Source organism: Tachypleus tridentatus, chromosome 3 (assembly GCF_004210375.1).
Source record: "Tachypleus tridentatus isolate NWPU-2018 chromosome 3, ASM421037v1, whole genome shotgun sequence".
In the NCBI taxonomy this organism is placed as follows: domain Eukaryota; kingdom Metazoa; phylum Arthropoda; class Merostomata; order Xiphosura; family Limulidae; genus Tachypleus; species Tachypleus tridentatus.
This window is the reverse complement of record NC_134827.1, coordinates 75,974,943-75,999,885: the sequence shown is the minus strand read 5'-3', so window position 1 is coordinate 75,999,885 and position 24,943 is coordinate 75,974,943. Positions and strand designations below refer to the sequence as shown.

The 24,943-nt window shown below is 31.8% G+C and overlaps 1 protein-coding gene across 5 annotated transcripts in view; it reads left to right on the top strand.

The window, feature by feature from the left end:
• The window catches only part of LOC143247230 (putative receptor-type tyrosine-protein phosphatase mosPTP-1), a 97,756-nt gene that overhangs the window by 57,407 nt on the left and 15,406 nt on the right, over positions 1-24,943 (top strand). For 4 of the 5 annotated variants that reach the window (XM_076494941.1, XM_076494939.1, XM_076494942.1 and 1 more), the window contains 5 exons: positions 240-319; positions 1,009-1,106; positions 3,423-3,596; positions 6,087-6,221; positions 23,595-23,621. In XM_076494941.1, the coding sequence (XP_076351056.1) occupies positions 240-319; positions 1,009-1,106; positions 3,423-3,596; positions 6,087-6,221; positions 23,595-23,621 (514 nt within the window). The remainder of the gene's footprint in view (positions 1-239; positions 320-1,008; positions 1,107-3,422; positions 3,597-6,086; positions 6,222-23,594; positions 23,622-24,943) is intronic. The other variant, XM_076494940.1, reaches the window with a different exon arrangement.

Sequence of the window (24,943 nt, the reverse complement as noted above, 5' to 3'; positions counted from 1 at the left end):
GTTGTGGAATTATTTACATATTTTATGAGTTTGTTGACATATAGCTGTGGAATTATTTACATATTTTATGAGTTTGTTGACATATAGCTGTGGAATTATTTAACTGTTATATGTGTTGGTTGACACAAAACTGCTGATTCATTTACAAAGAAATAATATAACTAAAGAAATGTAGTTAGTTTAAGTACATGTTAGATTTATTTATCAATTTCTTCTTAAAGGTTATTTTATTTCAACAGGAAATATTTCCAAGTCGCTTATTATTACCTTGACGATCCTCCTGGCATCAGGGCCTCCCCTCAATTATCTGAAACTTTTGGTAAGGAGTATTATTTAATAAATTGTTTGTTTTATTTAAACTGATATATTTTAAAGTTTTATATAAGAAGCAAAGAGTAATTGTACATGTTGTAATAACTTTGTTTTATCTTTTCATTGGTGTACATGTTACTATGAAAGTGCAACATTCCAAAGTTTCTTTGGCATGTTTATCATCACCACATTAATTTTGTAATATTTTAGTATTTCACTAATTTTACATCTTAATTTGAAACAACACATGAACATCAAAATACACAACAAGAGAAGTCAGTATGGAACATACCAACTTTAAAAATGTAAATGTGGTATCAAAAGTAACTGGTTTTACATCAACTTGTGTTTGTGTTGGGGGGGGGGATGATAGAATCATTACGTAGAAATATGCAGTGATGTCAGATAAAGTTTGTTTTGAAATGAAAAAGTACTAAATGAAAAAACTTTGATTCATCCACCTGGTTTTAAACATGTTGTGAATGATTTTAGTAGAAATGTAAAAAAAGACAACAATTGTTTGGATGTAAAAAAATGAAAAGAAGTTAGTTTCTAAATATTGATAGAACTTAGTACCAAACATTTTATGTCCCAAATATTTGTAATAGAGTTTATCAAAATTCAAAATTAAAAACAAAATTATTTAATTACTATTACTTATTTCAATTGTGAAAATAATCTAATTTTTTTTTCCAGATGATTTAGAATATCCTTCAATTCCAGTCCATCAGTTTTCAAAGCATGTGGCCGACTTACACGCTGATGGAGATATTGGATTTTCTAAAGAATATGAAGTATGTTTACAATTTATAATGAGATGAGTGTTTGTTTCTTGTTAAGCACCAAGCCACACAATGGACTGTATGTGCTGTGTTCACCAAGGGTACTTAAACATGTTTCTTAGCAGTATAACTTTACAAACTTACAACTAAACCACTGGGGAGTAAAAGCATTGTTTAGAGGTGTTTCATTCTGTCATTTGTTTCAGTGCAACTTTGTCTTGTATCTGTTGAAAAACCATTCCAGGATTGAATATTACATAACTCTTAATTGGACAGAAGATGGTAACTTTCAAAATAATTACTTTTATAAATATTTCATAGGATTTGAAGTTCAAACCTTATCATTAAAAAATTAATTCTCTTGAAATGGGCAAGCCAAAATGCCAGTATGTATTTTTCTGTTATTTTGTTATCTTTGTTTATGATTAACTTGCAATATTAGTTGAGATTTCAGTCTGCTGTGTATTTCTAGTCAGGCTTCATAGATCAGTCTATTCAAATTCAGTCTTCCTACTTCTTTGTTTGTTTGGAATTAAGCACAAAGCTACACAATGGGCTATCTGTGCTCTTCCCACATAGAAATAAAAACCTGGATTCTAGCAGTGTGAGTCTGCAGACATACCACTGTGTCACTGGGGGGGTATATTTGTTTGATATGAAAAAACTAAAAGTTTGTGGTTATCAAATCTTCCATATGCAGTGTATACAAATCAACTTATTGAGTTAAGACAAAATTACAACAGACAACCAAATTGTAGAAGGAAACACAAATACATTGTTGTGAGGTGGATGAACACGCCCAGTAGTTTTATTAGAGTAGAAAGCAGGTTGTTCAAATTGATTGTATCAAACAAATATTTACTCTTATATATATACCCAAAGAAAATAAACTTTTTTCCAGGCTGGAAAATCAACATGCCATATGTTATACTCATACAAAAAAATAACTAACATTAAGTTAGTGAGCATTTTTGGTGTTATTATTATTATTAATAAGTTATTAAATCATGTGTTCTTAAACACTCATTTAAATGTAAGTGACTAAAAAATCTAACTTGTATAGAGGAATATAGTTTGCCAAAGTAAATTAAAGAAAAATACATTTTCTGGAAAATGGAGTTTCAAACTTATTTTTATTATTTTAGATTAAGTAGCAAGAAAATACATTAAAATTCTTTGAAATTATGAGTAAAAAGTCCCCCACTGGTTCAGTGGTGAGTCTACAGATTTACAATGATAAAATCAAGGTTTGGATTACCCTCACTGGGCTAAGCAGATAGCCCAATATGGCTTTGCTATAAGAAAAAAAACACACACATACTTATAAAAAACCTACTGGTTTATTTGAGATGCATCTCAATGTTTCTGTGAGATTGTTTATAGGATGTTGATAATGAAATAACATTGACGTGGGTGATTTTAATACCCTCTATGCAAGTGAGGTAGAGATGTTGGGTGAGTTGATTCCAAAACAAGGTTTCAACAACTGAAAATTGTATTGGCCAACAGCCTGGTCAGCTTTTCTTGGTAGTGGCTGGACATGTTACACAATACAAAATCTCAATTTTATAAAGCTGTTTTCCATGCAGTTTTCAAGAATTCGGTCACTAGAGTTCATTATGTGATGAGGAGTTTTTAGAATAATGTACAAAATGATTTGATATGTTTGATTTTCATAGTTCTCTATCACAATAATAGAAACATTACCAACGTATGTAACAGGAAGTGATAGCAGTATATAGCAGCAGTGGTAATAGCATCAGTAGCCTACCCTGTGGGGGAAGACAGGCCAATTAACCCTTGTCTTAGACCAGTCAGGATCTAATATTTATATGTACTTTTATTTGATAAACACAGTGTACCAACATGAAAACTTCTACTATTAGCAAGAAGAACACAGTCTGGTAAATTCCCTAAGTTTTGTGGCTAAATACTACTGAGAGGTGAATTCTTTTGGTGATAAAATTTGTGTTGGTTTTGTTGAACAAACTGAGCTCTTTACTGGAGAACATTTCATTTTAGTTCTGGCTTGAAACTGTGACACCCGTCTGTAACTACCCAATTTTTCAAAGTTGCTCTCATCAAATTACAAACTGGGTGTTGAATACAATAGTTCTCTTTCTGAAGGCTACAGTTAGATGATAAATATGTTATTTAAAGCCCTAACTGGTTTCAAAAGTTCTAGGCTGGATATATAACACTCTTTATATTATTAAAGTGTGTACAGGTTGATAATGAATGTCATAGTAGGTACTTTAATAGTATCAGAAAATATTTGAATAATTAGTACAATTCTAACTGCCACTGTTATTTCTTTTGCTAATTCAGCTGATTCAACAGAATACTGATATGGACCTATCTACAGAATATTCTCAGATGAATGAGAACAAAAACAAAAACAGATATGTGAACATCATGGCTTATGATCATACCAGAGTTGTGTTAAAACCTCTACCTGGGTACAAGAAATCTCCAGATTATATCAACGGTAATTTCATTGATGTAAGTACTTGTTGTTCTAGAAAGAATAAATTTATCATGTTCAAAATGAATAAAATAGAATTAAAACATTTAGCCAGATTGGTGACAGAACTCTGTGTTAAATTAAGACTGAATAGTTCACACATCCATGCTTGTGTGATGTTTTTACATAGAAGTCATATTTCATGAGGATCCATAAATACTCTTCTACAGATAGTCGTACAAGGATTTGACTTGGGCACCTTTAGAAGATGGTACTTCCATAATTCTAGTGCTTGAGGAGGAATTGGTATTAAATAATGTGTACCATTGTGAAATACTTTACACTGTACTCTATCTTTTTAACTAATAAGAGTTTATCTATTTAATTACTTTCCATATATAGTTTTTCTAACTAGTGTTGAAGTTTTCAAACAAATTAACTATTCTTTGTCAATATCCTTCAACTAATTTCATAACAGTTATAAACATGGTTATTTGTAACTGTATCTTTCTACTCTCTGTACCTAAAGGACATGCCTATGATGTTAGAAAAACATTTAGGTTCAAGAAGTCTTGGTAGAAATGAAACAGAAACTCTATAACCTGAGAGCTGTTAAAAGGTGGACCTTTCTTTTTCAGGGGCAAACTAGGAGTGGTGATTTAATCAAACGAGTGATATAGAGAGAGGAAGTTTAGTGACATCATGGAGGTCATCTGGTTTTGCAGGAAATGTTTATTACTCTACATAATATTCTAAACATCTGATTTCTGGTACAATGGCAAGAGTATAAGTAAAAAGATATTATGGATATTTTAATTTAAAAATTGCTGAAAATATGTATGTTTAAACTATACTCAAGTATTCAAGTAAAATAGAGGTAACATCAAGAGACTGATTGTAAAAGATATGTTATACTAATCGACTTATAAAAGAGATAGAAAATAAGCTTTCATATTTTATGAAAAAAAGCAAATAATTGAGTTATCTTTCTTGTTCCGACAGAGAAGAAACCAATGAACAGATATCTAGATTAATTTTGAAAGTTTCAACAGTGTTTAGATAAGAAATCCAGTAAGATTCTGTTATTTCTCTATCTGCTTTAGTTTTGAATCCTGTTTCATTGCTGATGAGAGTAACATTGTTAATGGAATGACTGGGTTGGTTAAAGCATTGAGCAACAGGGAGATCTTGTTCGGTGTTAACAGAAAATTTATGGTTGTTGTTGAAACATTCTATAAGAGTTGTTTGTGTATGTTCAACATATTGGTGATTGCATTTTTTACACTGTATCAGATAAATGGTGTTTTTAAAATACATAAAGAAATCACCTGTGAAACAAAAAAGCCTGTTCAACCTTTCAGAATTATTCTAGATCCTGGAATCAGTGAACTCTGTTCACTGGTTTCTTTGTCAGGAAAAGAAAAATGACTTTATTTTTTGTTCATTATTTTTTATGAAATATGAAAACTTATTTTCTACCTGTTTTATAAATCAATTAGTATAACATATCTTTTCAGTCAGTCTCCAGGTGTCACCTTTATTGTACTTAAACACCTAAGCATAGTTTAAAATACATATATATTTAACTATTTCTAAATTAAAATATCCCTAACATATTTTCACATAGACTCTTGCTATTAGCCACATTGTACTGGAAATGAGACGTTTACAATAGTACATAGATAAATAAACATTTCCTGGAAAACCTTCATGATATCACTAAACTCCCTTCATATATATCACTTGTCAGGGGCGTAGATTTTTTTACACTCGATGGGGGGGGGGTATGATATTTGCAACCACTTATGTGGACTGTTCAATTTGGAAATTGGTAATCTCTGATTACGTGAACTTGAAATCTGTAAACATGCAGTCACAGAGTAATCTCGTTGCCATGATACTTGCATGTATACTTAGGCCTACTGACTGATACTTACAAACTATTGCTTAGATCGAAAAACTTAGAAGCACACCTATATTAAAGATGTACATTTTGGCTACTGACAAAGCCTACATCCAGGTCTAATTATGTAATTTTATTGGTAAGAACATGAGAATCACAAGAACAAACACATAATTTGTAGGCCTGTGATGCTATTAAACAATTCAACAGACCAAACTGTAGGGGGGGATGATTGTATGCATCATACCCCCCACCTAAAATGAGGGGGGATATATTTCCTCTTTAGTCTTTATCAGGAGAGGCTTTATTTCAGGACAACACGTAAATATGTGAAATTACAGTTTGTATGTTTTAAGTGGAAATGAACAAATAAATTCAGTGAAACAATGAAAATCATACATGTTTTCAGTCATTACCTCAACAGTTGTGACTTTGTTTATCTAATGATAACAGCAAACTTTCTTTCCTAGAATTTATTTGCAAAGCACCAAAAAAACTGTAGTACTATAGAAGTAATTGATTTTGTTTCTTTCACAACTACAAAATGTATGGTTTGAGAAGTATCATATGAGATACTTATAATTATGTATCTTAATCTCAGTTTATTTTTCATACGTGTGTTTAGGGCTATGGAAAATCAAATGCTTATATCGGGACACAAGGACCATTACCATCTACATTTGATGATTATTGGCAAATGATTTGGGAACAACAGGTCTACATTATTGTCATGATCACCAATCTGGTGGAAAGAGGCAGGGTAGGTGTATTACATATGTTAAAGATTGGTGTACTTTTAAAAGATATTGATACCCTGAGTTTTGGTTTCCTTCTTCTCCTTTTTTAGTTTAAGTTGTTCTGATTTTCAACATATTTATTAATTTATTTTTTGCTTTTTGAGATTTCCACTTTTTCGATGACAGCCTTACCATCTTCTAAACTGGGATCGTCACAAAGTAACCAATGCACTGTCATAAAGTAGACCTTTTTTTGAAACTTAAAAAGTGCCATGAATGCAGTAGCTTGATACTTTTGGGAATTATTTTCCCACTGTTGAGAAACTTCTGTTATCTTGAAGTGTTTGGGTTTCTTGTCATTCATCTGCTTTTTGAAATGACAATTCTTGTCATTTACCTGCTTTTTCATCTTCCCTGCTTCCTTGGGATATTAAAAGTCAAAATACTAGGATACGTGTGAAAATAAATTTATTTCTTTTCATTGTTTCAACTCCAATTCTCAAACAAAAATTAGGACGTTCTTAAGCCCAATATACAGATATTGCTGCAACAAATAAAATTAATTTTCTGTATTCTTATTTACAACATATTTACTGTATATTTATGATATATTTATAATATAGTTACAATATATTCACAATATAGATACAATATATTTGCAGTATATCTACACTATATTTACAATATAGTTATAATATGTTTACAGTATATTTACAATATAGTTACAATATATTTACAGTATAGTTAAATATATTTACACTATTGGTACAATGTATTTTATAACTGTTGTGCTACTCTTTCTCTCTCTTAAACATCTCTTCAAATTACACAAAATTGGCTCATTGTATAATTCCAAGTTTGCCATAAATGACTAGGCATTAGCTTCTTACCTTAATTGTTTACTCACATGTCTCTCTGCAGTTTCTTATCACCTTGATTGTATACTCACCTGTCTCTTTACAGTGTTTTATCACCTTAATTGTTTATTCACCTATCTATCTGCAGTGTTTTATCACCTTCATTGTTTACTTACCTGTCTCTCTGTGGTGTTATATCACCTTAATTGTTCACTCACCTGTCTCTATGCAGTATGTTAACACCTTGATTATTTACTCACCTATCTCTATAGTGCTTTATCACATTGATTATTTATTTACCTGTCTCTTTTCGGTGTTTTATCACCTTAATTGTTTACTCACCTGGGTCTCTACAGTGTTTTATCACCTTAATTGTTTACTCACCTGTCTCTCTGTAGTTTTTATTATCTTGATTATTTACTCACCTGTCTCTTTGCCATGTTTTATCAGCTTAATTGTTTACCCATCTGTCTCTCTGTGGTGTTTTATTTTAATTGTTTACTCACCTATCTCTCTATAGTGTTTTATCACCTTGATTATTTATTAACCTGTCTCTTTGCATTGTTTTATCATCTTAATTGTTTACTCACCTGTATTTCTCCAGTGTTTTATCATTTTAATTGTTTACTCACCTGTCTGTATGGTGTTTTATTACCTTCGTTATTTATTCACTTGTCTCTGTGTGGTGTTTTATCACCTTAATTGTTCACTCACCTGTCTCTCTGCTGTGTTTTATTACCATAATTGTTTACTCACCTGTCTCTCTGCAGTGTATTATCACCTTAATTGTTTACTTATCTGTCTCTCTACAGTTTTTTATCATGGTGATTGTTTACTCACCTGTCTCTCTGGAGTATTTTAACACCTTGATTATGTACTCACCTATCTCTCTATAGTGTTTTATCACCTTGATTATTTATTAACCTGTCTCTTTGAGTTGTTTTATAATCTTAATTGTTTACTCACCTGTATTTCTGCAGTGTTTTATCATTTTAATTGTTTACTCACCTGTCTGTATGGTGTTTTATTACCTTCATTATTTATTCATTTGTCTCTTTGAGGTATTTTATCATCTTAATTGTTTACTCACCCGTCTCTGTGGTGTTTTATCACCTTCATTATTTATTCACCTGTCTCTCTGTGGTGTTTTATCATCTTTATTGTTTATTCACCTGAATCTCTGTGGTGTTTTATCACCTTAATTGTTTACTCACCTGTCTCTTTGCTGTGTTTTATTACTTTAATTGTTTACTCACCTGTTTTTCTGCAGTGTATTATAACCTTGGTTGTTTACTCACTTATCTCTCTGCCATGTTTTATCACCTTAATTGTTTACTCACCTGTCTTTCTGCAGTGTATTATAACCTTGGTTGTTTACTCACCTGTCTCTCTGCAGTATTTTAACACCTTGATTACGTACTCACCTATCTCTCTATAGTGTTTTATCACCTTGATCGTTTATTCACCAGTCTCTTTGAGGTATTTTATCATTTTAATTGTTTACCCACCCGCCTCTGTGGTGTTTTATCACCTTCATTATTTATTCACCTATCTGTATGGTGTTTTATTACCTTCATTATTTATTCACCTGTCTCTCTGTGGTGTTTTATCATCTTTATTGTTTATTCACCTGAATCTCTGTGGTGTTTTATCACCATAATTGTTTACTCACCTGTCTCTTTGCTGTGTTTTATTACTTTAATTGTTTACTCACCTTTTTTTCTGCAGTGTATTATCACCTTGGTTGTTTACTCACTTATCTCTCTGCCATGTTTTATCACCTTAATTATTTACTCACCTGTCTCTCTGCAGTGTATTATCACCTTAATTGTTTACTCACCTGTCTTTCTGCAGTGTATTATAACCTTGGTTGTTTACTCACCTGTCTCTCTGCAGTATTTTAACACCTTGATTACGTACTCACCTATCTCTCTATAGTGTTTTATCACCTTGATCGTTTATTCACCAGTCTCTTTGAGGTATTTTATCATCTTAATTGTTTACTCACCCGTCTCTGTGGTGTTTTATCACCTTAATTATTTATTCACCTATCTCTCTGTGGTGTTTTACCACTTTAATTGTTTACTCACCTGACTCTCTACAGTGTTTTATCAGCTTAATTGTTTACCCACCTGTCTCTCTGCTATGTTTTATCACCTTAATTGTTTACTTAATTGTCTCTCTGCCATATTTTATCACCTTAATTGTTTACTCATCTGTCTCTCTGCTGTGTTTTATTACCTTAATTGTTTACTCACCTGTTTTTCTGCAGTGTATTATCACCATAATTGTTTACTTATCTGTTTCTCTGCAGTTTCTTGTCACGGTGATTGTTTACTCACCTATCTCTCTGCAGTATTTTAACATCTTGATTATGTACTCGCCTATCTCTCTATAGTGTTTTATCACCTTGATTATTCATTAACCTGTCTCTTTGAGTTGTTTTATAATCTTAATTGTTTACTCACCTGTATTTCTGCAGTGTTTTATCATTTTAATTGTTTACTCACCTGTCTGTATGGTGTTTTATTACCTTCATTATTTATTCATTTGTCTCTTTGAGGTATTTTATCATTTTAATTGTTTACTCACCCGTCTCTGTGGTGTTTTATCACCTTCATTATTTATTCACCTGTCTCTCTGTGGTGTTTTATCATCTTTATTGTTTACTCACCTGTCTCTTTGCTGTGTTTTATTACTTTAATTGTTTACTCACCTGTTTTTCTGCAGTGTATTATCACCTTGGTTGTTTACTCACTTATCTCTCTGCCATGTTTTATCACCTTAATTATTTACTCACCTGTCTCTCTGCAGTGTATTATCACCTTAATTGTTTACTCACCTGTCTTTCTGCAGTGTATTATAACCTTGGTTGTTTACTCACCTGTCTCTCTGCTGTATTTTAACCCTTTGATTACGTACTCACCTATCTCTCTATAGTGTTTTATCACCTTGATCGTTTATTCACCAGTCTCTTTGAGGTATTTTATCATCTTAATTGTTTACTCACCCGTCTCTGTGGTGTTTTATCACCTTCATTATTCATTCACCTGTCTCTCTGTGGTGTTTTATCACCTTTATTGTTTATTCACCTGACTCTCTGTGGTGTTTTATCACTTTAATTGTTTACTGACCTGGCTCTCTACAGTATTTTATCAGCTTAATTGTTTACCCACCTGTTTCTCTGCTATGTTTTATCACCTTAATTGTTTACTTACCTGTCTTTCTTCCATGTTTTATCACCTTAATTATTTACTCACCTGTCTCTCTGCTGTGTTTTATTACCTTAATTGTTTACTCACCTGTCTCTCTGCAGTTTCTTATCACGGTAATTCTTTACTCACCTGTCTCTCTGCAGTATTTTAACACTTTGGTTAGGTACTCACCTATCTCTCTGTAGTCTTTTATCACCTTGATCGTTTATTCACCAGTCTCTTTGAGGTATTTTATCATCTTAATTGTTTACTCACCTGTCTCTCTGTAGTTTTTATTACCTTGATTAATTACTCACCTATCTCTTTGCCATGTTTTATCAGCTTAATTGTTTACCCATCTGTCTCTCTGTGGTGTTTTATTTTAAGTGTTTACTCACCTATCTCTCTATAGTGTTTTATCACCTTGATTATTTATTCACCTGTCTCTTTGCGTTGTTTTATCATCTTAATTGTTTACTCACCTGGCTCTCTACAGTGTTTTATCATTTTAATTGTTTACTCACCCGTCTCTGTGGTGTTGTATCACCTTCATTATTTATTCACCTGACTCTCTGTGGTGTTTTATCACTTTAATTGTTTACTCACCTGTCTTTCTGCAGTGTTTTATCATTTTGATTGTTTACTCACCTGTCTGTCTGGTGTTTTATTACCTTCATTATTTATTCACTTGTCTCTTTGAGGTATTTTATCATCTTAATTGTTTACTCACCCGTCTCTGTGGTGTTTTATCACCTTCATTATTTATTCACCTGTCTATCTGTGGTGTTTTATCACTTTAATTGCTTACTCACCTGGTTCTCTACAGTGTTTTATCAGCTTAATTGGTTACCCACCTGTCTCTCTGCTATGTTTTATCACCTTAATTGTTTACTTACCTGTCTCTCTGCAGTTTTTTATCACGGTAATTGTTTACTCACCTGTCTCTCTGCAGTATTTTAACACCTTTATTATGTACTGACCTATCTCTCTATAGTGTTTTATCACCTTGATCGTTTATTCACCAGTCCCTTTGAGGTATTTTATCATCTTAATTTTTTTACTCATCTGTCTCTCTGTAGTTTTTATTATCTTGATTATTTACTCACCTGTCTCTTTGCTATGTTTTATCATTTTAATTGTTTACTCACCCGTCTCTGTGGTGTTTTATCACCTTCATTATTCATTCACCTGTCTCTCTGTGGCGTTTTATCACTTTAATTGTTTACTCACTTGTCTTTCTGCAGTGTTTTATCATTTTAATTGTTTACTCACCTATCTCTCTATAGTGTTTTATCATCTTAATTGTTTACTCACCTAACTCTCTATAGTGTTTTATCACTTTGATCGTTTATTCACCAGTCTCTTTGAGGTATTTTATCATCTTAATTGTTTACTCACCTGTCTCTCTGTAGTTTTTATTATCTTGATTATTTACTCACCTGTCTCTTTGCCATGTTTTATCAGCTTAATTGTTTACCCATTTGTCTCTCTGTGGTGTTTTATTTTAATTGTTTACTCACCTATTTCTCTATAGTGTTTTATCACCTTGATTATTTATTAACCTGTCTCTTTGAGTTGTTTTATAATCTTAATTGTTTACTCACCTGTATTTCTGCAGTGTTTTATCATTTTAATTGTTTACTCACCTGTCTGTATGGTGTTTTATTACCTTCATTATTTATTCACTTGTCTCTTTGAGGTATTTTATCATCTCAATTGTTTACTCACCCGTCTCTGTGGTGTTTTATCACCTTCATTATTTATTCACCTGTCTCTCTGTGGTGTTTTAATCACCTTTTTTGTTTATTCACCTGACTCTCTGTGGTGTTTTATCACTTTAATTGCTTACTCACCTGGCTTTCTGCCATGTTTTATCACCTTAATTGTTTTCTCACCTGTCTCTCTGCAGTTTCTTATCACGGTAATTGTTTACTCACCTGTCTCTCTGCAGTATTTTAACACCTTTATTATGTACTCACCTATCTCTCTATAGTATTTTATCACCTTGATCGTTTATTCACCAGTCTCTTTGAGGTATTTTATCATCTTAATTGTTTACTCATCTGTCTCTCTGTAGTTTTTATTACCTTCATTATTTATTCACTTGTCTCTCTGTGGTGTTTTATCACCTTAATTGTTTACTCACCTGTCTCTCTGCAGTGTATTATCACCTTAATTGTTTACTTATCTGTCTCTCTACAGTTTTTTATCGTGGTGATTGTTTACTCACCTGTCTCTCTGCAGTATTTTAACATCTTGATTATGTACTCACCTATCTCTCTATAGTGTTTTATCACCTTGATCGTTTATTCACCAGTCTCTTTGAGGTATTTTATCATCTTAATTGTTTACTCACCCGTCTCTGTGGTGTTTTATCACCTTAATTGTTTACTTACCTGTCTTTCTGCCATATTTTATCACCTTAATTGTTTACCCACCTGTCTCTCTGCTGTGTTTTATTACCTTAATTGTTTACTCACCTGTCTCTCTGCAGTTTCTTATCACGGTAATTGTTTACTCACGTGTCTCTCTGCAGTATTTTAACGCCTTGGTTAGGTACTCACCTATCTTTCTGTAGTTTTTTATCACCTTGATCGTTTATTCACCAGTCTCTTTGAGGTATTTTATCATTTTAATTGTTTACTCACCTGTCTCTCTGTAGTTTTTATTACCTTGATTATTTGCTCATCTATCTCTTTGCCATGTTTTATCAGCTTAATTGTTTACCCATCTGTCTCTCTGTGGTGTTTTATTTTAATTGTTTACTCATCTATCTCTCTATAGTGTTTTATCACCTTGGTTATTTATTCACCTGTCTCTTTGCGTTGTTTTATCATCTTAATTGTTTACTCAACTGTCTTTCTGCAGTGTTTTATCATTTTAATTGTTTACTCACCCGTCTCTGTGGTGTTTTATCACCTTCATTATTCATTCACCTGTCTCTCTGTGGTGTTTTATCACCTTTATTGTTTATTCACCTGACTCTCTGTGGTGTTTTATCACTTTAATTGTTTACCTGGCTCTCTACAGTGTTTTATCATCTTAATTGTTTACCCACCTGTCTCTCTGCTGTGTTTTATTACCTTAATTGTTTACTCACCTGTCTCTCTGCAGTTTCTTATCACGGTAATTGTTTACTCACCTATCTCTCTGTAGTGTTTTATCACCTTGATCGTTTATTCACCAGTCTCTTTGAGGTATTTTATCATCTTAATTGTTTACTCACCTGTCTCTCTGTAGTTTTTATTACCTTGATTATTTACTCACCTATCTCTTTGCCATGTTTTATCAGCTTAATTGTTTACCCATCTGTCTCTCTGTGGTGTTTTATTTTAATTGTTTACTCACCTATCTCTCTATAGTGTTTTATCACCTTAATTGTTTACTCACCTGTCTCTCTGCTGTGTTTTATTACTTTAATTGTTTACTCACCTGTCTGTCTGCAGTGTATTATCACTCTAATTGTTTACTCACCTGGCTCTCTACAATGTTTTATCAGCTTAATTCTTTACCCACCTGTCTCTCTGCTGCGTTTTATTACCTTAATTGTTTACTCACCTGTCTCTCTGCAGTTTCTTATCACGGTAATTGTTTTCTCACCTGTTTCTCTGCAGTATTTTAACACCTTGGTTCGGTACTCACCTATATCTCTGTAGTGTTTTATCACCTTGATCGTTTATTCACCAGTCTCTTTGCGTTGTTTTACCATCTTAATTGTTTACTCACCTGGCTCTCTACAGTGTTTTATCATTTTAATTGTTTACTAACCTGTCTTTCTGCAGTGTTTTATCATTTTAATTGTTTACTCACCCATCTCTGTGGTGTTTTATCACCTTCATTATTTATTCACCTGACTCTCTGTGGTGTTTTATCACTTTAATTGTTTACTCACTTGTCTTTCTGCAGTGTTTTATCATTTTAATTGTTTACTCACCTATCTCTCTATAGTGTTTTATCATCTTAATTGTTTACTCACCTAACTCTCTATAGTGTTTTATCACTTTGATCGTTTATTCACCAGTCTCTTTGAGGTATTTTATCATCTTAATTGTTTACTCACCTGTCTCTCTGTAGTTTTTATTATCTTGATTATTTACTCACCTGTCTCTTTGCCATGTTTTATCAGCTTAATTGTTTACCCATTTGTCTCTCTGTGGTGTTTTATTTTAATTGTTTACTCACCTATTTCTCTATAGTGTTTTATCACCTTGATTATTTATTAACCTGTCTCTTTGAGTTGTTTTATAATCTTAATTGTTTACTCACCTGTATTTCTGCAGTGTTTTATCATTTTAATTGTTTACTCACCTGTCTGTATGGTGTTTTATTACCTTCATTATTTATTCACTTGTCTCTTTGAGGTATTTTATCATCTCAATTGTTTACTCACCCGTCTCTGTGGTGTTTTATCACCTTCATTATTTATTCACCTGTCTCTCTGCAGTTTCTTATCACGGTAATTGTTTACTCATTTGTCTCTCTGCAGTTTCTTATCACGGTAATTGTTTACTCACCTATCTCTCTGTAGTGTTTTATCACCTTGATCGTTTATTCACCAGTCTCTTTGAGGTATTTTATCATCTTAATTGTTTACTCACCTGTCTCTCTGTAGTTTTTATTACCTTGATTATTTACTCACCTATCTCTTTGCCATGTTTTATCAGCTTGATTGTTTACTCACCTGTCTCTCTGCAGTGTATTATCACCTTAATTGTTTACTTATCTGTCTCTCTACAGTTTTTTATCGTGGTGATTGTTTACTCACCTGTCTCTCTGCAGTATTTTAACATCTTGATTATGTACTCACCTATCTCTCTATAGTGTTTTATCACCTTGATCGTTTATTCACCAGTCTCTTTGAGGTATTTTATCATCTTAATTGTTTACTCACCCGTCTCTGTGGTGTTTTATCACCTTAATTGTTTACTTACCTGTCTTTCTGCCATATTTTATCACCTTAATTGTTTACCCACCTGTCTCTCTGCTGTGTTTTATTACCTTAATTGTTTACTCACCTGTCTCTCTGCAGTTTCTTATCACGGTAATTGTTTACTCACGTGTCTCTCTGCAGTATTTTAACGCCTTGGTTAGGTACTCACCTATCTTTCTGTAGTTTTTTATCACCTTGATCGTTTATTCACCAGTCTCTTTGAGGTATTTTATCATTTTAATTGTTTACTCACCTGTCTCTCTGAGGTATTTTATCATTTTAATTGTTTACTCACCTGTCTCTCTGTAGTTTTTATTACCTTGATTATTTGCTCATCTATCTCTTTGCCATGTTTTATCAGCTTAATTGTTTACCCATCTGTCTCTCTGTGGTGTTTTATTTTAATTGTTTACTCATCTATCTCTCTATAGTGTTTTATCACCTTGGTTATTTATTCACCTGTCTCTTTGCGTTGTTTTATCATCTTAATTGTTTACTCAACTGTCTTTCTGCAGTGTTTTATCATTTTAATTGTTTACTCACCCGTCTCTGTGGTGTTTTATCACCTTCATTATTCATTCACCTGTCTCTCTGTGGTGTTTTATCACCTTTATTGTTTATTCACCTGACTCTCTGTGGTGTTTTATCACTTTAATTGTTTACCTGGCTCTCTACAGTGTTTTATCATCTTAATTGTTTACCCACCTGTCTCTCTGCTGTGTTTTATTACCTTAATTGTTTACTCACCTGTCTCTCTGCAGTTTCTTATCACGGTAATTGTTTACTCACCTATCTCTCTGTAGTGTTTTATCACCTTGATCGTTTATTCACCAGTCTCTTTGAGGTATTTTATCATCTTAATTGTTTACTCACCTGTCTCTCTGTAGTTTTTATTACCTTGATTATTTACTCACCTATCTCTTTGCCATGTTTTATCAGCTTAATTGTTTACCCATCTGTCTCTCTGTGGTGTTTTATTTTAATTGTTTACTCACCTATCTCTCTATAGTGTTTTATCACCTTAATTGTTTACTCACCTGTCTCTCTGCTGTGTTTTATTACTTTAATTGTTTACTCACCTGTCTCTCTGCAGTGTATTATCACTCTAATTGTTTACTCACCTGGCTCTCTACAATGTTTTATCAGCTTAATTCTTTACCCACCTGTCTCTCTGCTGCGTTTTATTACCTTAATTGTTTACTCACCTGTCTCTCTGCAGTTTCTTATCACGGTAATTGTTTACTCACCTGTTTCTCTGCAGTATTTTAACACCTTGGTTCGGTACTCACCTATATCTCTGTAGTGTTTTATCACCTTGATCGTTTATTCACCAGTCTCTTTGCGTTGTTTTACCATCTTAATTGTTTACTCACCTGGCTCTCTACAGTGTTTTATCATTTTAATTGTTTACTAACCTGTCTTTCTGCAGTGTTTTATCATTTTAATTGTTTACTCACCCATCTCTGTGGTGTTTTATCACCTTCATTATTTATTCACCTGACTCTCTGTGGTGTTTTATCACTTTAATTGTTTACTCACTTGTCTTTCTGCAGTGTTTTATCATTTTAATTGTTTACTCACCTATCTCTCTATAGTGTTTTATCATCTTAATTGTTTACTCACCTAACTCTCTATAGTGTTTTATCACTTTGATCGTTTATTCACCAGTCTCTTTGAGGTATTTTATCATCTTAATTGTTTACTCACCTGTCTCTCTGTAGTTTTTATTATCTTGATTATTTACTCACCTGTCTCTTTGCCATGTTTTATCAGCTTAATTGTTTACCCATTTGTCTCTCTGTGGTGTTTTATTTTAATTGTTTACTCACCTATTTCTCTATAGTGTTTTATCACCTTGATTATTTATTAACCTGTCTCTTTGAGTTGTTTTATAATCTTAATTGTTTACTCACCTGTATTTCTGCAGTGTTTTATCATTTTAATTGTTTACTCACCTGTCTGTATGGTGTTTTATTACCTTCATTATTTATTCACTTGTCTCTTTGAGGTATTTTATCATCTCAATTGTTTACTCACCCGTCTCTGTGGTGTTTTATCACCTTCATTATTTATTCACCTGTCTCTCTGCAGTTTCTTATCACGGTAATTGTTTACTCATTTGTCTCTCTGCAGTTTCTTATCACGGTAATTGTTTACTCACCTATCTCTCTGTAGTGTTTTATCACCTTGATCGTTTATTCACCAGTCTCTTTGAGGTATTTTATCATCTTAATTGTTTACTCACCTGTCTCTCTGTAGTTTTTATTACCTTGATTATTTACTCACCTATCTCTTTGCCATGTTTTATCAGCTTGATTGTTTACCCATCTGTCTCTCTGTGGTGTTTTATATTAATTGTTTACTCACCTATCTCTCTATAGTGTTTTATCACCTTGGTTATTTATTCACCTGTCTCTTTGCGTTGTTTTATCATCTTAATTGTTTACTCACCTGTCTTTCTGCAGTGTTTTATCATTTTAATTGTTTACTCACTTGTCATTCTGCAGTGTTTTATCATTGTAATTGTTTACTCACCTATCTCTCTATAGTGTTTTATCACCTTGATCGTTTATTCACCAGTCTTTTTGAGGTATTTTATCATCTTAATTGTTTACTCACCCGTCTCTGTGGTGTTTTATCACCTTTATTATTTATTCACCTGTCTCTCTGTGGTGTTTTAATCACCTTTATTGTTTATTCACCTGACTCTCTGTGGTGTTTTATCACTTTAATTGCTTACTCACCTGGCTCTCTACAGTGTTTTATCAGCTTAATTGGTTACCCACCTGTCTCTCTGTAGTTTTTATTATCTTGATTATTTACTCACCTGTCTCTTTGCCATGTTTTATCAGCTTAATTGTTTACCCATCTGTCTCTCTGTGGTGTTTTATTTTAATTGTTTACTCACCTATCTCTCTATAGTGTTTTATCACCTTGATTATTTATTAACCTGTCTCTTTGCGTTGTTTTATCATCTTAATTGTTTACTCACCTGTATTTCTGCTGTGTTTTATCATTTTAATTGTTTACTCACCTGTCTGTATGGTGTTTTATTACCTTTATTATTTATTGACTTGTCTCTCTGTGGTGTTTTATCACCTTAATTGTTTACTCACCTGTCTCTCTGCTGTGTTTTATTACCATAATTGTTTACTCACCTGTCTCTCTGCAGTGTATTATCACCTTAATTGTTTACTTATCTGTCTCTCTTCAGTTTTTTATCGTGGTGATTGTTTACTCACCTGTCTCTCTGGAGTATTTTAACACCTTGATTATGTACTCACCTATCTCTCTATAGTGTTTTATCACCTTGATCGTTTATTCACCAGTCTCTTTGAGGTATTTTATCATCTTAATTTTTTACTCACCCGTCTCTGTGGTGTTTTATCACCTTCATTATTTATTCACCTGTCACTTTGTGGTGTTTTATCACCTTCATTATTTATTCACCTGACTCTCTGTGGTGTTTTATCACTTTAATTGTTTACTCACCTGTCTTTCTGCAGTGTTTTATCATTTTAATTGTTTACTCACCTGTCTTTCTTCAGTGTTTTAACACCTTGATTATGTACTCACCTATCTCTCTATAGTGTTTTATCACCTTGATCGTTTATTCACCAGTCTCTTTGTGGTATTTTATCATCTTAATTGTTTCCCATCCCGTCTCTGTGGTGTTTTATCACCTTCTTTATTTATTCACCTGTCTCTCTGTGGTGTTTTATCACCTTAATTGTTTACTTACCTGTCTCTCTGCCATGTTTTTTCACCTTAATTGTTTTCTCACCTGTCTCTCTGCAGTTTCTTATCACGGTAATTGTTTACTCACCTGTCTCTCTGCAGTATTTTAACACCTTGATTACGTACTCACCTATCTCTCTATAGTGTTTTATCACCTTGATCGTTTATTCACCAGTCTCTTTGTGGTATTTTATCATCTTAATTGTTTATTCACCTGTCTCTCTGTAGTTTTTATTATCTTGATTATTTACTCACCTGTCTCTGCAGTTTCTTATCAAGGTAATTGTTTACTCACCTGTCTCTCTGCTGTATTTGAACACCTTGATTATGTACTCACCTTTCTCTCTTTTGTGTTTTATCACCTTTATTGTTTATTCACCTGTCTCTTTGAGATATTTTATCATCTTAATTGTTTACTCACCTGTCTCTCTGTAATTTTTATTACCTTGATTATTTACTCACCTGTCTCTTTGCCATGTTTTATCAGCTTAATTGTTTTCCCATCTGTCTCTCTGTGTTGTTTTATTTTAATTGTTTATTTACTGATGTGTCTATAGTGTTTTATCACCTTGATTATTTATTAACCTGTCTCTTTGCATTGTTTTTTCATCTTAATTGTTTACTCACCTGTCTTTCTGCAGTGTTTTATCATTTTAATTGTTTACTCACCTGTCTTTCTGCAGTGTTTTATCATTTTAATTGTTTACTCACCTGTCTTTCTGCAGTGTTTTATCATCTTAATTGTTTACTCACCTGTCTTTCTTCAGTGTTTTATCATTTTAATTGCTTACTCACCTGTCTTTCTGCAGTGTTTCATCATCTTAATTGTTTACTCACCTGTCTTTCTGTAGTGTTTTATCATTTTAATTGTTTACTCACCTGTCTGTATGGTGTTTTATTACCTTCATTATTTATTCACTTGTCTTTCTGTGGTGTTTTATAACCTTAATTGTTTACTCACCTGTCTCTCTGCAGTGTTTTAACACCTTGATTATTTACTCACCTATCTTTCTATAGTGTTTTATCACCTTAATTGTTTACTCACCTGTCTCTTTACAGTGTTTTAACACCTTGATTATTTACTCACCTATCTCTCTATAGTGTTTTATCACCTTGATCATTTATTTATCAGTTTCTTTGTGGTGTTTTTTCATCTGAATTGTTTTCTCACCTGTCTCTCTGCAGTTTGTATCACCTTGATTGTTTACTCACCTGTCTCTTTCTGATTTTTAATAATTTCCTACTTATTTTGCCTGGGCTGACCCATCTGGATGTTCACCAATATTACAGTGGAAAGTCTAAAGCTTGTAATACTAAACACAAGGTTGAATACATATGATGAATTCAGCATGTATATATTTTAATAACAAACAAATCCATCTTGAGTTGCTTCAAAGTTGTTTAAAACCTTTTTGGCCTCCATCTTGGACCATGAGTGATGAACTAATATCATCAAATGTTAGCACTCACCATCAGGACTAGTATGATGTTCTCTTAAGAACCTTTATCTCAGCTAATTCGTATAGGATAATTTGGTATTTTCACAAACCAAGAATTTTTAAACATAAGTGGCTTGCCAAAAAGTGTTCAGTGATGGTGATTTGTGGCCCTCAGATTGTGAGTTGAGTGCCCTTTTCAATAGACCATGTGAGGCTTTTAGGCTAATAAAATCTACTCTAAGAAAGGTGTTATTTCTCAGTTTCTATTCATGTTTTAAAATGTTTTGAATCTTGTTATTTTCAAATCTGTTTAGTTTAGAGTATTTACCTTCCCAATCTTTGCTTTGTTTTTCTCACAGCAGCTATTGTCAGTCTTTAAAAATGGTAATATTCATCTTATTTATGACTTTGTATTATTTATGTCATAATTTGTAAAAATTCTTTAATTTACTCACCTGCCGTTTCTCTATGTTAGTTATGGAACACCATTATCTTCAGCTTTCATTGCTTGTTATTTTCATTATATTTGAATACTTTGAGAACTAGATTTGCCTTGTGTTTTCTTTGATATTTTTTATCTCTGGCATTATTTCATGAATAACTTATAAAATATCAACATGCAGAGTTTATATCATGATATGTGATATTAAAGATATATGATATTAGAGAAGACAGAAATTACAAATTATTTTGTACAGTGGAGGATTTAATATTGTTTGGCCTCAGGGAGCTAAGAACTTTTGCAGGCCCTGCATCCCATGTAATTTTACATACAATAAAATTATCAATGAGCCTCCATTAATACCATGGGCCTGAGAGCTGAGTTCTTTTCTTACTCCTAGTCAAACATGCCACTAATTTTTTACTAGAGTTGAACATAATCTATACCACAGTAATTTGTCTTTAATAAATTAATTAAATTCTGTAAGACAATGATTTTATTTATGTATAATAAGTATGATGAAATGAAAAGGGTAGATGTGGCTATTATAATAGTTAAATTTGTTTTATAAGGTCTTTGAAAATGTTGCCCTGATATTTTATCAAATAGAAATATATAAGAAAAAAGTGAACATTTTTTATGGGTTTAATCATTTTTTCTTACAAATCTTTCATGTCATGGTTCATGACTTATTGTTAGATGTAGTGCTATCAATAACGATTCTAAAACTTTGATGCTTATATATAGTTTATTTCTAAAAATAAAAGTTTGTTCTTTACAGGGATCGAATCACAGCTTTTAGTATTATACTTAAATACTGGGTGGGGAACAGTTTTTGGCTACTTGATTACCGAAACATTATAACTAGTTTGGTTAATCATATGTACCAGTTTCCAGAAAATTAATTTGTTGAGGCATAAGAACTGTACTTAATTTACTTATTAAGTAAGATATATATATATATATATATATAAGATAGCTGTTGATAAACCATCTGACTTTAAAACTACATTGCATAAGTGGCAGCACTTTTGCACATTTAACATGGTGACTGTAAACTATAAAGCAAAATGAGAGTTTCTTTATGCTAAATTCAACAGTTTGGTACACATGTATCATGAATTTTGAGGCTGTATTGTGAAACAAACTTGGAGCATTCTCCAAATTCTCATGCAATTGTAAATAATTTCAAGACTGGTTGAGTGATTCATGGCCACCCTGAAGTCCATATTTTTATAGATAACAAGATTTTTGACCTTGAATATTTTATCTGATATATATTACTCCTTTTTTATTTATATTATAAAGTATATTTTTGTTATTTACATTAAAACGTTATCTTGTAGAGGATAAACCATAACATACATGATTTTTCTAAAGAATTTGGAAGCTATTAATTGATGTCACATTATGTTAATGAGATTCTTGAGAAAGAGAGTAGAAGTATTGTCAGTTTCATCATAGTGTATGACTTGTTATGTTTTAATATTTTGACAACAAATTATAAATAACTGAACCCACTGCAGTATTCTTTTTGTTTTATTAAGCAGTGGAAAAGATATTTTTTTCAAAAACAATTGGTCTAATGAGCTGTGAGTACTAGTATAGTTTTTTCATATAATATATATAAAGGTTTTATTTGAATAACTCCCATATGTATATTATGTAAGTGCTCTGAGAAGCAACCAAAACTAATTAAATGTATAGTTATAAATGGTATAAATTCTCAACATTCTCTTATCCTGCAGGTGTTTTTTTTTTTTTTTTTTAGTTTTAGTCAGAAGTCAAGTATGAGGAGAAAACACAAATTTGATGGTATAAAATAAATTTTCAAAACGTAATTTACATATATTTTAGTTTTTTGTGAATAATTAATGAAGTGACAAGTTGGTATTTATGTTATAAGAACATCAAAAGCAACATGTTTCTGTTGAAGTGTTTGCACTATTAAAATAAATTAAAAATTAGTTTTCTGTGATAATATCAAATATTGTTTGTGTAACAGTTGCTATGTAACTAGGTGAAGCATATATGAATCTACCATGATTTCTGCTTAAAGGAACTATCTTTGTTTTATTAACAATATTCAGATTTTCTCTGGCAATAAAGATAGAAACAGGATTCTGTTTCATACCTTTTTTTATTCAAAGGAGCTCAGTATGAAATTTGGGAAGTTCATTATATTTCTTGCCCTAAAATTAATTATTAAGAAAGACTAGTATGTGTATGGGTAAATGATGAATTTTAATTAGTGAATTTTTTTGATCACAAGAAACCCACTCGAAGTAAGAATCTATTCTAAAGACAGCTGGTATGGGTATTAAAACTTTAATTAAAATAAAGTACAGAACAACGTTTTAACCTTCTTTGGCAGTCTTTTGTCCTGAAGATAACCTAAGATGGTCAAAAGTTGTTCTGTACTTTATTTTAATTAAAATTTTAACACCCATACCAGCTGTCTTTAGAATACATAACTAGAGAGTTGGTTTAATATTAATATCATTTTTGTCATCATAGTTCAGATGTTCTACTTAATTAACATTAAGATTGGGTGACACAATGATAGTTTAAAAATTCATTAAAACTAAGTATAAAGTAAATGGTGAAATTCATTGTAAGTTAGATGATAAGAGAACACTTCAAATATCTAAACTTTTCTTGTTATTAGAATTGTGCTTGAATCTACTGTAATTCTTCTGATATAAAATAGAAACAGCTTTGTAGGTTGCTGATGTAGAAAGCATTATAGTAAGGTCATCTTATTAGGCATGTTACTTTGTTCTCTTGCATGCTCAGCCTTCCACTTCTGAATTGGAAGACACTGTAAGTATGATACAACCTATATCTTCTTGCCCTTTACAAAGATTTTATTTCTGTTTAGACCATTTTTCTTTTGTTACTGTATTTTTTAAAATTTTATTTTCTGTTTTTATTATAGTATTTTTGCTTTTATACAAAGATTTGTTGACCTTGATTTTATTACTATGGAATGTTAGACTTGAAAGATATTTAGTATAATTGTTTCCAGCATGTATTGTACATGCATATACAGCTAAAATGTTATTTTATTGTGTATTTAACTTCCAAAATAAAATTGTAATTACATAATTCCTTGATACAAGCATATCTCTACTTCACCTACAAAATTGTAGTGTTATGTCTATGTTTTAAGAAATATTTAGAAACTGAAGTGAGTTTGATATATTGTTTAAGAAAAACAAATACAATAAAACTAGTATTACTCATCCAAGACTTTAGAACAGTGCGTAAGACTTTTAGCCCAAGGTCTTGCATGTGTGGTGTCTGTATTGAGTAACCAGAATCTGGCCTGTGGACGTGTAACTTTAACAAGGACCAGTACAGATACTGTATGACAATTTAAAAATAATACTAATAATTTAGTGCAATAAACTGAAAAAAAAGAGAATTGTGGAACAAAATTACTAGTCAGTGTTGAGAAAAGATAGATATTTTATGCTCATGTTAAATCTAATTTACATATATTAATTTGAGTGTCACATTTATGTAACAAATTCCAGAGAAAATAAAGGAAATCAAATAAAACCAAAAATATTACTAATGAGAGTGCCACGTGAATGAAACCTGTGGTCAGTTCATTTTTTTTATAGTACTTGGGCCTACTATTAATCACCAAATTTGAATAAATGACTAAATTGGTGTTTAAAAGAATATTATTTGAAAACACTAAATATAATAGTGCATTTTAAATTTTTTCTGTTATTTTTGTCTTAACTATTTTTATTTACCAAAATTAAACAAGTACCTAACACTGGCTTTAAAATAAATCAAAATAAAACACGTTGTTACTAGTCACATTTCATTTAAAACAGCAGCAAGGTTATTTTTTCAACGATGGGTTTACACATTTATTGTGTGATACATTTTAATCAACTGATTGGTTTATTTAAAATTATGACATCTTTGATAGTGATTGTACTTAGAAACATTTAACCATAAGAAGTTAGAGAAGTTTGTAAATTTATAATTCTTGTAGGAATTTCACAGGTTAATGGAATTCATTATAATAAATAATTAGTACAGCCTATTATATATAGAGTTGTAACTATATTTGTTTTTTCATGATGCACCACTGTGATTGCTTAACCCATTCAAAAACTCAAGCA